This window comes from Gopherus evgoodei, chromosome 5 (assembly GCF_007399415.2).
Source record: "Gopherus evgoodei ecotype Sinaloan lineage chromosome 5, rGopEvg1_v1.p, whole genome shotgun sequence".
NCBI lineage: Eukaryota > Metazoa > Chordata > Testudines > Testudinidae > Gopherus > Gopherus evgoodei.
In genome coordinates this window covers 53116312-53130855 of record NC_044326.1, presented here as the reverse complement: position 1 = coordinate 53130855, position 14544 = coordinate 53116312, and the positions used below count along the sequence as shown (strand labels likewise).

Here is a 14544-nt window from a genome sequence, read left to right as displayed (position 1 = left end):
CATGCAGAGGGGGAAAACGTGCATTTACCTGGTCTTACAATCAGGTATTTATTTTCTGAAATTGTCTCAACTCCATTTCGTTTTGCCGAACATTGGTAGCACCCTTTAAATGATCTTTGTACATTTTTTATAAAGATTCCTTTCTCGGGATTGGAAATAAATGTCAAATTCTCAGGGAATGGTTTGCCACCACATAATTTCAAGGTGAAATGTGAAACATCTGGATCTGTCACTGGACACGCCACAAGAGCATCGCTGTCCTCTTTTACATAGATGAAAGGGTCAGAGTCAGTAAGAAAAAGGATATGTGGATCTGTAAAGAAGACAAATATGTTAAAAAGTCAGGAATTGTACAAGTTAAGGTTCCAAAAAAACAAACTCTGTGAGATTGCACAAAGAATACATTAAATTATACATTTTACTAATATTCTCAATACTGTTTCAATTCAAGTTACTAAGTTAATGTTGCTAACAGAATTTTAGAAAACTTTCATATTTTCTGACTGCATTATGCTGAGGTGCAGCAGTTTTAAAACTCAGTCACTTGAGAGTTTTGTGAAAGAAAAAAATCTTATTTTTTCTTTTATCTTTAAAGGGAGGAAATTATTATTTCCTTCTTGTCTAACTCAAAAAATGCCAGAATAGATTTTGCTCAGACTATTAAAAAAATCACCTCTGAGCTGAGACCAGGTCTATCAAGTTTCATGCCCAGGAGAATTTCTGAGAAATGTATGAGCAAGTGAAAGTGGAACTGCAACTTCAATTATAAGTTTCACTTCTAAAAGAGACAATCTAAATGAACACATATTGCTACCAGAGGAAATACCAAAGTTAAAACTTCTCTCTCCCTGAAAATATTGGGGTATTTACATAAGCATTTGGTTAATCCATAGTACTGAAAAATTATGATGTAGTTATTCTGTATGACTGCTTACAGTTTTTCAAATCAGTCAATCTACAGTACAGTAATATCTAATCTATTAAGTATTTTTATAACAAAAGCTGAAGTCCATGCCAGCTGCTAATTTTAAAATACTAATAATTTGTCCAACAATATTGAAAATCAAAAAATTAAGAGATTTCACAATGACTGTCAAAGTTTATTTATGCCCCCATCTTCCATACCACTGCCCCAGGCTATAGTTCACACTGGAGGAGTAGAATTAGAACAAGTTTTGCTCCTTTTATTTAAGTTGGTCTTCATGTAACTTTTACATCCACTATCCTGAAATCATTACAGGGACTAAAGAACTAGCACCAGAAAATAGAGACCCATAATGAGGATAGAAAGAAGAAAACAAGAGCATAGCATATTGTTTAACCAAAACAAGAATGAAAAGCACATTTTAAGCCTGTTTTACTTATCCTGTATTTATACACTTTAAAGATCTGTAGCCTAGAGAACTTTGGAGTGAGAGATGGAATCAGCTGAGGATAGAACATCTAATCTGTAACATTCTGTGGAAGGATAAAGTGACATTGAGCCCACTGGCCTAGTTGTACTATGCAGACATAGCATTAACTGTACTTCTTTTCAAGTGGGAGAATCCCCCCCCCCCTCCAAATTGAACGCAAAAGCAGCTCAGGGCAAGACCCTTACTGTAGGCTTACTGTCTTGCACCAAGAGTTTAATGGCTTCCAAATAAGATGGCAAGATACACAAAAGCATTGAATCCCTCCAAAACCAGAAGACAATCTGAATGAACTCATGAATAATCCATGCTGGCAACAGCTTAAGAAATTAGTTTCCTCCTAGTTAACTTCAACCAGGATGGGTTCAAGTGCAAGAGGGTTCCCTAGGAAAAAGAGGTCCTTGGATGTGTGATAAGTGAACTAACAGCTGGTTCACAGGCAGCTGGAATTGACAGCTGGTTCACAGACAGTTGGTTCACAGACAGCCAGGGTGGAAGTGAGCAGAATTACCAAGGCTTGATCCTATACAATCTTTCTAGATCATTCTGGAAATGGGGAGGAAAAGATGGGATAGCATAAATGAATTTGTCTAAGGGAATGAAGACACTTGAAAGGATTACAGATATACTTTCCTCACTCCCCCGTCTCACCCACCGACATGTTTGGCAGTACTCCTGCTCCTTCAACAGAAAATGAGTTGCTTATAATTACATGCATCCGACAAAGTGGGTATTCACCCACGAAAGCTTATGTTCCAATACATCTGTTAGTCTATAAGGTGCCACAGGACTCTTTTGTCACTTTTTACAGATCCAGACTAACATGGCTACCCCTCTGATACTCGCTTATAACTGTATTCACTCAGTTCGCCTTTTATATAAAAGTGTCTGAGATGATTGTCCTCCATTTTACTTGGAAGGGGTTAATAATTGCCTCCATCTAGATGATGGAGTTGCTAGTTCCCTGCTACTGCATGTTTAAATAGGTGGTCATTGTCCTGTTGTCTATCAGCACTGCATGATTTCTGATCAAGGAATAAAGAGTGTGTGTGTCATGAATGACCCAAGCTCTGAAAGACTGATGATTAGTCTATATTACTCTTTGCCTTTGAAGGCTGGCATAGCATCTATAGAAATCCTGATGGTGAAATTGTGATGTCAATATCCACCGTCGTAGCAAACAGAGTACATATTTTGGAGATTTAACCACATTGTTCATGTTCTCCTCTGCATCCTAACTGCGTAAAAGGAATGCCTGATAGTGTTTCATGTACAGTTGAATCCTCTGTACCAGGGGTCGGCAACCTTTCAGAAGTGGTGTGCCAAGTCTTCATTTTTTCACTCTAATTTAAGGTTTCGCTTGCCGGTAATACATGTTAATGTTTTTAAAAGGTCTTTCTATAAGTCTATAAACTATTGTTGTATGTAAAGTAAACAACTTTTGTAAAATGTTTTAAGAAGCTTCATTTAAAATTAAGTTAAAATGTAGATCTTATCAGTTTAGTGCTGTGGTTCTTAACCTGGGGTGCACGCACCCCTGTGGCAGGGCCGATGCAAGGATATTTTGTGCCCTAGGTGAAACCTCCACCTTGAGTCCCCCTCCCCACCTTGCACATCAGTTCATTGAGGGGCAAATCCCAACGAGCCTTTATAGACCCCCGAGGCCAGCTGTGCTCAGGGGCCAGCCGTGCCCAGGGGCTGCTCCCCAGACCAGGTTCCCCCCTTCCCCGCCCCCTGAACTCCCCTGGAGGGTGCACAGCCCCCCATGAGCCCTCCCCACCCCACCCCAGTGCCCCCTGCCCCAAGTTCACTCACTGGCTTTGCTGGGTTTGGGCTGCTGCAGCAGCTCAGCAGGGAGGAGCCGCCTTCCAGAGGCACCGGAGAGCCAGAGCGTCCCACTTGTGGCAGCAGCGAGCCTCAGCCACGGAGGAGCCAGCGAAGTGCAGCGGGGCAGCAGCCCTGCAAAGGTGGTGTTGCCGCTAGCGGGGAGCACACGCGGCCCCCCCCCACCCCTCCTGACCAGGCTGCAGCCTGGTGCCCCCCCCAGGGGCTCCTGCAGGCTGCAGAGGATATATGTGGGCACTAGCCCCCATGTGCCCCTCGGCTCTCCCCTCGCCTAGGGTTACCATACTTCAGCAATCAAAAAAGAGGGGAGAGCCCTGCCCTACCCCCACCCCCATCCACTCCCTGCCACTTCCCACCCTGATTGCCCCCGTCAGAACCCCCAACCCCCCTGCTCCTTGTCCCCTGACTGCCCCCTCCTGGAAACCCTGCCCCAACTGCTCCCCAGAATCCCAATCCTTACCTAAGCCTCCCTGCTCCTTGTCCCTTGACTTCTCCCTCCTGAGACCCCCCCACCCTAACTGCCCCCTCTAGAACCCTACCTGTCGCCCGACTGCCCCAACCCTTATCCACACCCCTGCCCCCAAACAGACCCCGGGGGGCATGCGGGTGGCAGTCCCCATGTGCCCCCTGGCTCCCTCCTCGCTGCGCTCTGTGGCTCCTGGGAGTGAGAGCCACCTCCCGCAGCAGGCTCAGGGCCCACTAGGGTGACCAGACAGCAAATGTGAAAAATTGGGACGGGGGTGGGGGGTAATAGGAGCCTATATAAGAAAAAGACCCTAAAATTGGGACTGTCCCTATAAAATCAGGATATCTGGTCACCCTAGGGCCCGCGCCCCAGTGGCTCACACTCCCAGGAGCTGCAGGACTCGAGCGTGGTTAGGAGGGAACCGGGGGGCACTCCTGCCGCTGGTCTGGGTTCCTGGCCACCAGCCCCGCTCAGCCTACTGCCGGCCTGGGGTTCCATTCACTCAGCTGGCAGAGGGCTGAGTGGGGCCGGTGGCCAGTACCCCGGCTGGCAGCCGCGTTCCAGGCAAAATTGGCATGCATGTCGTAGGTTGCTGACCCCTACTCTGTACTCTCCTTATGTCTGCGTTGGACATCATTAAGCCCAGGATTTGACCAAGTGGTTAACCAAGTCTTGCGTGAGGGTCAGAAAGCTTCTCTTATAATTCATTGCAAAACCATGTTTATTTGACAGCACTGGTTTGCTATTTTCCACTCTGAGGTGAAGAATATCCCACTCGTAGGTTATTCTTGTAATGGGAAATACGAATGCCTTCCTCGTCAAACTTGGTTATGATGGCTACCATGAGGTTTAAGAAAATCCGTGTGATAGATAAAGCTCTAATGTGTCCGTCACATACTGGTATTGGCATGTCTGACTTCATTTGTCATGATCCATGAAAAACAAAAATATGACTTGATCTGAGGAAGAAACAAGAGAAATGTCTCCAGTGCTGGAGAACATCTGAATGGCCTCCAAGGATTCCAGGTGACTGGATGGATAAGATAGTAGGGAGAAAGCTGGTACGGAACTAGAGAGGTAGCAAAGCTCAGCACTAGCACTGAGCTCTTGGTCTCAGACAGCTGTTGTGATTTGAAGGCAGACTGTGAATGGGTGGGTGGGTGGGATGAAGAATAGATTTGTTCATACACCGGTCATAAGGTCTAAAGGAACTCAACACAGTATGTTCCCACTGAAAGTCTGCAGGCATTTCATGGGAAGAGGGGTTCCAGACTTTCAGGTTAGCTTTTTGGTCAGGTCACCTGGATGTTAGGCCTTGTCCTGGCATTGTGAAGTGAAGAAGAGGAAGAAATTTATTCATGAAAGAAGGATGGCTGTTCTGAGGACTTTGTAGCTTCGCATTTCTGCAGAAACGCCACAGGACCACGTATACTACCTTTGAGAATGTTCCACCTGGAGAAAATCCCCTGCCAGGCTGTGCTGGCTCCTCTGTCCTTGTGGAGCAGTTCCAGAAGGATTAGCAGGTCCCTAAGCAACTTCCCTCATCTCTCACAGGGACTGCTGGCTGGAGGTGGAGAAAGAGGAACACTAGTTGCAAAAAGAAAGGCCACACACACACACACACACAAAACCACCAAAAGGAAAAGAGGACAGCCGGAGCCTCATGGGCTCAGGCAAGAGAATGAGTTGCCCTGGAAATCAGCTGAGCCAGCTCCCCTTGAGACGTAAGTTGGCAAAGTTGGCTGAGAGCCAATGAGGCCATCTGTCAGAATCTGACAGGTCACAGAAGGGAGGAAAACGGGAGGAAAAGACAGCGTTGGGTAAAAGGCAATAGCAATTCAAGAAAAAGTATCACAAGACAGGCAGGTACCCACAAGATAGAAAGGTGTACAAGAGTTAGTCAGAGCTGCCTAAACTAAAACGGACGCTGCAAGCAAGAGGATTCTTTATTACCCACTGGTTTATACAAAGGAGTATCTAGGTACTAATATTTGTAATAAACTGCCTCAGTAAACCAGAGGGTGAGGTCAAACCTTTAGTGACTACAGACTAGTGGATATAAAGAATAATAATTTTTAAAATTCTACAAAGAATACAATTAAGGAAGAAATAAGGGAACAATCCACCAAATGATTTTAGCTCATTTTTTAAAATAGTATCCAAACTCTCCTTCCAGAAGCCAAGTTTTTGCACATAACAATGAAGATTTATATGGAAACATCAAAAACTTTCTGTGACTACAATGACCCTGCAAGCATAGTCTAATGTAAATTCCTAACCTCTTCCTGTATGTGTTACACCATTTCTCATCCCCTGGTGTTATTGAACATTGCTGAAATATATTGTGTTATTTTAAATATATTAAGTTCCTGCTAGGACTATTTATTAATAATAATTATTATTTTTATTTGGGCTTAAAGTCTTTTCTTTACCTGATCTTATCAGACAATCCAGTTACAAATAATTTTGATTCTTAATGTGCTGATACACTACAGTCATAGACTTTAAGGCCAGAAAGGACCATTGTCCAACCTCCTGCACATGCCAAGCCACAGAACCTCACCCACGCACTCCTGTAATAGACCCATAACTCCGGCTGAGTTACTGCAGTCCTCAAATCATGATTTACAGACTGTAGTAACTCAGAGCTCTACCCATCTAGCGTCCCATCTCTGGCCATGGATTCCTCATGAATTAGGAATACAATGTAAACAACTTTACCACATGCATCCGACGAAGTGGGTATTCACTCATGAAAGCTCATGCTCCAATACATTTGTTAGTCTATAAGGTGCCACAGGACTCTTTGCAGCTTTACTACAGTTTCCGAGTATTCATACGCAAAGGGACACACTAGATACCTGACTCCAATTATGTGCTTTGGAAGGGAAGAGGGGAAAAAATACACATACAAATTTATCTTTAACAAAAACATAAATGGAGGTGTTCAAACTCTCTTTGTTTTGGCATATGTATCTGCCAGTGTCTTTGGCTGATGCATTTTTTATGGACCACTCCTTATTACTGAAATGTTTTGGTTTTCCTGAAGGGTCTGAGTTCTGAAAATCCCAAGTCACTGGACTATCATCGTTGCATCTCAGTCTTACTTCCTGTTCGCTATTCACAACCAAGGAAGATTTTTCTGGAGTAATAGAAGGTATTGTACCACCTCGCAGAGAGACAAAATGCAGTATATATTGCTATATTTATTTGTTATGTTTTAACAATGAAAATATTTACCTGATCATTTAAGTATCATTTTAGATTTTGTGCCTTAAAAATACAAAGTATTACACTTAATTAATTCTACAAGTTTCTGTAGACAGCTCATAACTAAAGACCCCGGCCCATATGCACAGAGCTTACAGCCACAGCAGATGGAAAGTGAGTTAAATAGTCTGGAAACTAGTTCCAGCTGGAACAGTTTATGTCATGATTTGGCTTGTCAGTGAGGACAGAGCAAACAATTTTAACATGAAACTATATTTGTAAACTTGATTCTACCATGATTTGGTTTCAAGAGCCAACAGATGACCGCTGATTGTATTTTTAATTGTGTGTTGTCGAGATCTAAACTCTCTTTGCCCAATATTTATTATTGTTTTAGCTGCTTTGCAGTAGGAACTGCAACCACATCTATTCTGTAAGTAGATTAAGTATATGAATATATATGGCTTCAGTGTAAAGTTTACAATACATTTATCTTCTTTGATGAAATAGTAATTTGTAACCTTTTACAGAAGTACTCAGTATAATGCAGGTATTCCTACACCTCCAGTTGCAACACTAGAGGAACTGTTTTCTTCCAGTAGAACTAGCCCCCTCAAGTCACCAAAGTTATCATCTCTTTCACTGCACATACCATGGTCTACCCTGATTGCAGCTTTAAAAAAGTTTCTGAGGAAGTACTGCTATGCAAACTATTATCCCCCAAATGTAAAATGTAAAACACTTTCCCACCCCAAAGTCAACCAAGAGCATATTAAGGCCTACCTGTCTAAATTGTATTAAAATAAGCCAAATAGTTTTTTTGCTGAGCTAGCATACCCCGTGTTTCAGCCTAAAGAAATTCAAAATTAATCTCGAAAATGGGAGTTCCTATGGGGAATGAAGACAAACTCTTACTAAGGTTGTCCTGTCTGAACCACACATATCATATTACATATATGCAAATTATGCTGAGGTCTTGTGACAGCAATCAGTGCCTATCCTGACACCCTTAAGAATCTGTGCTTAGTCAGGTCAATGACCATCTGTTTATCTCATGACAACTGTCCACACATTAAATACATTGAAATACATTAAAAAAAATTCAGCCACACTTGATGAGCAACAGGCATATATCCTGGTAGAAATATACTGCAGTTGGCGATACAACTTGCCTTAGTTTTCTTTCAAAAACACACACTCTGATGTGGTCAATTTCCCTACAAATAGGGACAATGCCACAAGTTCAATCAAAACACTCTATAATTAGTTTGGACTCCATTATATTCCAGCCTTCATTCATTTATTTCTTAGCTTTAATGGCTCTTAAGGGTATATAAATGGATTAAGATCAAGTCAAATAAATGCTCCTGTTGCTGAGAAATCCAAAGACAATGATCTGAGCTACACTAGCAGGGGCGCAGGGAGGGTTCGAACTAAGATATGCAACTTACTGTAGCTGAAGTCAAAGTATCTTAGTTCGACTTACCTGGCCGTCCTCATGGCGGCAAATCAACTGCTGTGGCTCCCCTGTCGACTCCACTACTCCTCCGGCCAAGGTGGAGTACAGGCATCGATTAGCTGATTGATTTATCGCGTCCAGATGAGATGCGATAAATTGATCTCCGATACATCAAACACTACCCACCGATCCGGTGGGTAGTATAGATGTATCCAATGAAAGAGTATAAGGGAAAGAATGAAGGTCAGAACTTCAGATTTAACTATTTTGTTTGCAGGCTGGATTTCTGGACTGAGATCGCTCTGTCACTGCTGATTAAAGCCATTTATCACTGCTCAACTAGAAAGATAAACCATTTCCTAACATTACTGGAAGTAATCCATATGAAGATCTTCAACCCAAACATGCAGAAACAGCAGAATCTGTACAAAGTATTCTAAAATATAATCATATCCATTTCCAGCAAAGAGGCAGACAACACTGTTACACAGCCATACTCCATGTTCATCGCTCTGCCAAACTTAGTCTGCTTTGACCCACTGAATGCATATAATAGTTCAAGTCAGGAGTTCAAAGTCTACTATGTTTACAGTAGGCCCCATCTTCCAAGCTGCCGAACACACTCAGCTTCCAACAGGTACTGAGACACAGGACCTGTCCCAATGTTTACAGCAAAGCCTGTATGTCCATTGTAGCAATGTAAGTTTCATGTGCTGGGATTGGGGGGAAGGAAAGGAAAGGGAACAAACATACCATAGCATTTAGAAAGCAAAATCCATGCCTTATGAACGCTCCAGTAACAGACAATCTACGTTTCAGGGCATTGATACAAAAAATGTAGAACAACTATTTCTAAGCAACATAGAATAATAGGCTTCTGCCCCAAAGTTTTAACAACCTAAATTAAACTTAATGTACCGAGCAATGTCATCAGACTAAGGATCTCATTGAAAAGATCACTGAAATCAATGGAAAGGCATTGCACACGTGTCTGCTAGGGAAGGGAGTTGGGGAGTTGGAGAATGAGGGTTACAAAAGTGAAAGACAACAAGATATGCTTTGTATTACGCATCTAAATATCTCTGATCTTTAAAAAAGAAGACTAACTTAAAGTAGTATGGTTTATAGGTAGTAAGTGAGATGAAGGCTGTGTGTGTGTATGTCTCTGGGAAGAGTGATTTAAGTGATGGAAGCCTGAAGATTTTAAGTTTCTGATCCCCTTAATCCCAAAGAGATTGTATTCACCTTTTTAACATCAGAAACAGGATTATGCCTACAGTTGGTTTTGAACAGAGCTGGGGCACATGCAGGAGCAAACTACAGATACATGAAGTTAGTGTTCCATAGCTAAACAGTCACTTTCACCCATCTCTATTGCTTTAGTTTATCAAAGCTTGTTTAATTATTAAAATGCTGGGATCAGCTGTGAGCAATACTGTTTATTGAAAAAAGAACTGAAGTATCCTGGAAAAAGCTTTGTAAGCCACAAAGCTGGAGGATAGGGTATATTGCAGCAGCGACTTCTGCAACAGAAGGGAGAGCTGGAAAATAGGGCTGGAAGAATTAGAAAATGATATGGCTTGTGTAATAATAGGGAAAGGCACTGACAGGTGGAAATTTAAATCATGTTCGTAAGCACCTTCGTGTTGCTCCAAGCTGCCAAGCACATAAAAGAGATTGCATTGCAATTGAAAAATGAGACTAGAGCCTTGTCTACACTTACTGGGGGTTCGATGCGCGGTGATCGATGCATCGATGGTCAATTTAGCGGGTCTAGTGCAGACCCGCTAAATTGACCGCATATCACTCTCACATTGACTCCTGTACGCCACCAGAACGAGAAGCACGAGGGGAGTCGATGGGAGAGCATCTCCAGTCGACATTGTGTAGTGTGGACCTTGCGGTAAGTAGATCTAAGTACATCAGCTTCAGCAATGTGAATAACGTAGCTGAAGTTGCATAACTTAGATCGATCTCCCCCCATAGTGTACTTAGGAGTCAGGAGATCTGGGTTCTACTCCTAGCTCTGACATGGGCTTCCTCTGCAACCTGGGCCCAATCACTTAACCTTTCTGTGCCTCAGTTTTCCCCTTGCCATACAATTATCAAATATTAACAGAATTGGGAGTTTATAGCAGGTCTGCCATGCACAACAGCAACCAGGGTACACTTTCAGAAGTGAGTCTTAGAAAATTTGTATGAGAAGATTCTTACACATTAAGGATTGATCAGCCAAATATACCATCAGGAATATAACTTAGTTGAGCTTTACAGTAGAACCAATATCATGTGAAAGACATTAACTGAAATGTAAATACACACTTCAATATACAGATTCCTATAATTCTAATTTTCTTACAGTTATGTTGTCTTTTAGTTCAAAAGACATGTGGCTGGCAAGACGAAGGATGCTGGGAGACTAAAGGAGTTTGCCAGCAGATGGAGAAAAGGAGGTAGGATGTTGTTCCTCCCCCCACCCCCCACCCCAACTTGCAAGTACCCTACAAGGAAGAACTCACATTGGGAGGAAAATGGCATGTTGCCAACATCAATACTAACTCTTCCTCTGCCTGCTCCTGAGGGGCAGCCAGCCCTGGAGGCTTCTACCCAGGCCCTGGGAATGAGGCCTGTACATCCCCGCCAACAAAAGCAAGGCAAGAAGATCACCTCAGTGAGCGAGGTGTCTGTTGGTGGATTCCCTAAGGAAGCAGGCAAGACAGCTGCAAAAGGAGGTAGCTTGTCTGAATATTCCCTGGGAGCACAAGGATTTCATCAGCAGGATGCACAAAGGATGCTAGCTAACTACAGGTAACTACAGCGGCACAACAGGAAGAAGAACTGAATGCTCTACGAGGAGGAAACTGACTTCTGGCCACTTGAGTAGACAGTACTCCACCCTCACCCAGGTTCCTCATCCATCATGGTCAAGAATCAGTATAATATACTGGAAACAGGCGGGGAGGGGCAGACCCCAGTGTCTGAAGAGAAGGAGCCACCAGCCACAAGGCTGAAACACTAACGACCACTGCACCAAGAGGAAGAGGCACAGAGTACTGGTGGTCAAGGACTCCCTTCTGAGGGGAATGGAGGCATCCATTTGCTGACCTGACAAAGTCCTGGGAGGTGTGCTGCCTGCCTGAAGCCACATTTAAGCCATTACAGAAAGGTTCTTGAGGCTCATCTGTCCCTCTGACCACTACCCCATGCTGCTCATCCCAGTGGGCACTAACGATACTGCCAGGTATGACCCTGAGTAGATCAGCAGTGACTACAGGGCTCTGGGAGCAAGGATGAAGGAGTTCGGGGTTAAGGTGGTGTTCTTGTCCATCCTCCCAATTGAGGGTAAGGGCCCAGGCAAGGACACATTTATTCCGGAAACGAATGCCTGATTGTTCAGATGGTGTTGTTAGAAGGGCTTTCACTTCCTTGACCTTGGGATGCTGTTTTCGGGAAGAAAGACTGGGAAGAGATGCAGGGGTGCCATTCATAAGGGGCATGGGGGGGGCCTTCTGCTTCCTCCCCACCCGAGTTTTGACACATGTCCTAGCCCCAGTGTGGAATGTGAGTTCTCCAGAGAAGAGGTGCTGCTCCCAGCTTGTGCGCCTGGGGCAGGGAGTCAGTGTTTTGTTTACAAGCAGAGGCAGGGTGATTAAGATAAGAAAGGGCCAGAAATTAAAGTTAAATGAGGCTGTAAAACAGGAATCCCTCTGCGGGGAAAGGGGAAGTGTTGAAGGGGACTCAGAAGAACTACTTGTTTCAGAAAATCGAGGAAACAACCAGGAAGGCAGCCATTTTAGGATATGTCTACATTGCAAAAAAAACAAAACAAAACCCTAGCAGCAAATCTCAGAGCCCAGGTAAACTGACTCAGGATCGTGCTATCGGACTAAAAATAGCCATGCAGACAATTGGGCTCGGTCTGGAGCCAGGGCTCTGAGACTCTCCCCAGTCTCTTCTATTATAGTCCCATAGCATAATCCCTCCAGAAGCCCAAGTCAGTTGATCTGGACTCTGAAACTCATTGCCATGTGTCATCTTTTTGTCTGTCTGTCTTTTATTTATTTTTTTTCTTCCCAGTGCAGACATACCCTTAAATTTCATTCTGATAAGGAGGGAAAAATTGGGTCTAAATCTGAAGGTGGAACACCATTTGGGGGTAAGTGATCATGAAATGGTAGATTTCATTGTTCTAAGGAAAGAAAGGAATGAGAATGGTAGGATACAGACAATGGGCTTCAAAAGAGCAGACTTTAACAAACTCAGAGAACTGGTAGGTAAGCTCCCATGGGAAGAAAATCGAAGGGATAAAGGAGCTCAGGAGAGCTGGCAGTTTCTCAAAGAGAAAATATTAAAGACATAACTGCAAACTATCCGAATGCGAAGGAAGAAAGAATAGTAAGAGGCCAACATGACTCCATCAGTAGCTCTTTAATTATCTGAAAATAAAAAAGGAAACATGGACAAATTGGTAAGGAGGAGTACAAAAGAATAACATAAGCATGTATGGACAAAAATCGGGAAGGCTAAAGCAAAAAATGAGTTAAACCTAATGAGAGAAATAAAATGCAAGAAATCTTTAAATATTTTAGGAATAGGAGAAATATGAAGGAAAGTGTAGGTCCTTTACTTAGCAGGGAAGGAGAGCTAATAACTGATGATATCAAGAAGGCTGAGATATTTAATGCCTATTTTGCTTTAGTCATCACTCAAGAAGTGACCAGATACTCAACACAGTTAATATTAACAAAGTATTCAAATTGGCAAAGCCTGATGAAATTCATCCTAAGGAACTAGCTGAAAGAATCTTGGAACTGTGAGCAAGTATCTTTGAGAACTCATGGAGGACAGGTGAGGTCCCAGAGTATTGGAGAAAATTAGTATTTATCTTTAAAAATGGGAAAAAAGACGACCCAGGGAATTACTGATTAGTCAGCCTAACTTCAATACCTGGAAAGATACTGAAAAAAATTATTAATCAACTTGTAAGCACCAAAAGGAAAAAAGCCTTATAAGGAATAGCCAACATGGATTTGTCAAGAACAAATCATGCCAAACCAACCTAATTTCCTTCTTTGAAAGGGTTACTGGCCAGTGGATAGGGAGGAAGTAGTAGATCTGATATATCTTGATTTTAGTAAGGCTTTTGACACAGCCCCATATGACATTTTCATAAGCAAACTAGGGAAATTACCATATGGTGGGTATACAACTGATTGAAAGACCGTACTCAAAGAGTAATTATCACTGGTTTGCTGTCAAACTGAGGATGTATCTAGTGAATACTCACAGGAGTCAGTCCTCAGTCTGATACTATTCAATATTTCCATTAATTACTTGGATAATGAACTAGAGAAAGTATGCTTATAAAATCTGCAGATGACACCAAGCTGGGAGGAATTGCAAGCACATAGGAGGACAGTATAAGGATTCAAAACAACCTTGACAAATTGGAGAATTGGTCTGAAATCAACAAGATGAAATTCAATAAAGAAAAGTTCAACGTACTACTCTATGGAAGGAAAAGTCAAATGCACAACTACAAAATGGGGAATAACTGACTAGGCAGTAGTACTGTGGAGAGGATCTGGGGTTAAAGTGGATCACAAATTGAACATGATTAAATTGGAAAAAGGCCAATATTCTTAGGTTTATTAACAGTAGTGTTATATGCAAGACATGGGAGATAACTGTCCTACTCTACTGGGCATGGGTGAGGCCAATTCTGTGCTCCACACTTTACGAAAGACGTAGAAAAATTGGAGACTTCAAAGAAGAGCAACAAAAATGATAAAAGGTTTAGAAAACCTGATCTATCAAGGTTTAAAAAAGTAGGAATATTTAGTCTTTAGTAAAAAAGACTGAGGAGGAACTTGATAATACTCTTTAAATATGTAAAGGGCTGTTATAAAGAGGACTAAAATACAGACAAGAAATAATGGGCTTAATCTGCAGCAAGGGAGACCTGGGTTAGATATTAGGAAAATCTTTCTTAATATAAGGATGGTTACACATTGAAATAGGATTCCAAGAGAGTATGTGGAATCCCCACCATTGCAGGTATTTAAGAACAGGTTGAACGAACACCCCTCATTGATACACATTTCTGGATTCCAAGGAACTAAGAGAGGATTACTTTACTATGGCTTCCAGCA

The 14544-nt window shown here is 42.5% G+C and overlaps 1 protein-coding gene across 1 annotated transcript in view; it reads right to left on the bottom strand.

Moving 5' to 3' along the window:
- Positions 1-14544, bottom strand: part of KIT (KIT proto-oncogene, receptor tyrosine kinase) — a 74600-nt gene that overhangs the window by 45315 nt on the left and 14741 nt on the right. The window contains exon 2 of the mRNA XM_030564543.1: positions 29-313. Within this exon, the coding sequence (XP_030420403.1) occupies positions 29-313 (285 nt within the window). The remainder of the gene's footprint in view (positions 1-28; positions 314-14544) is intronic.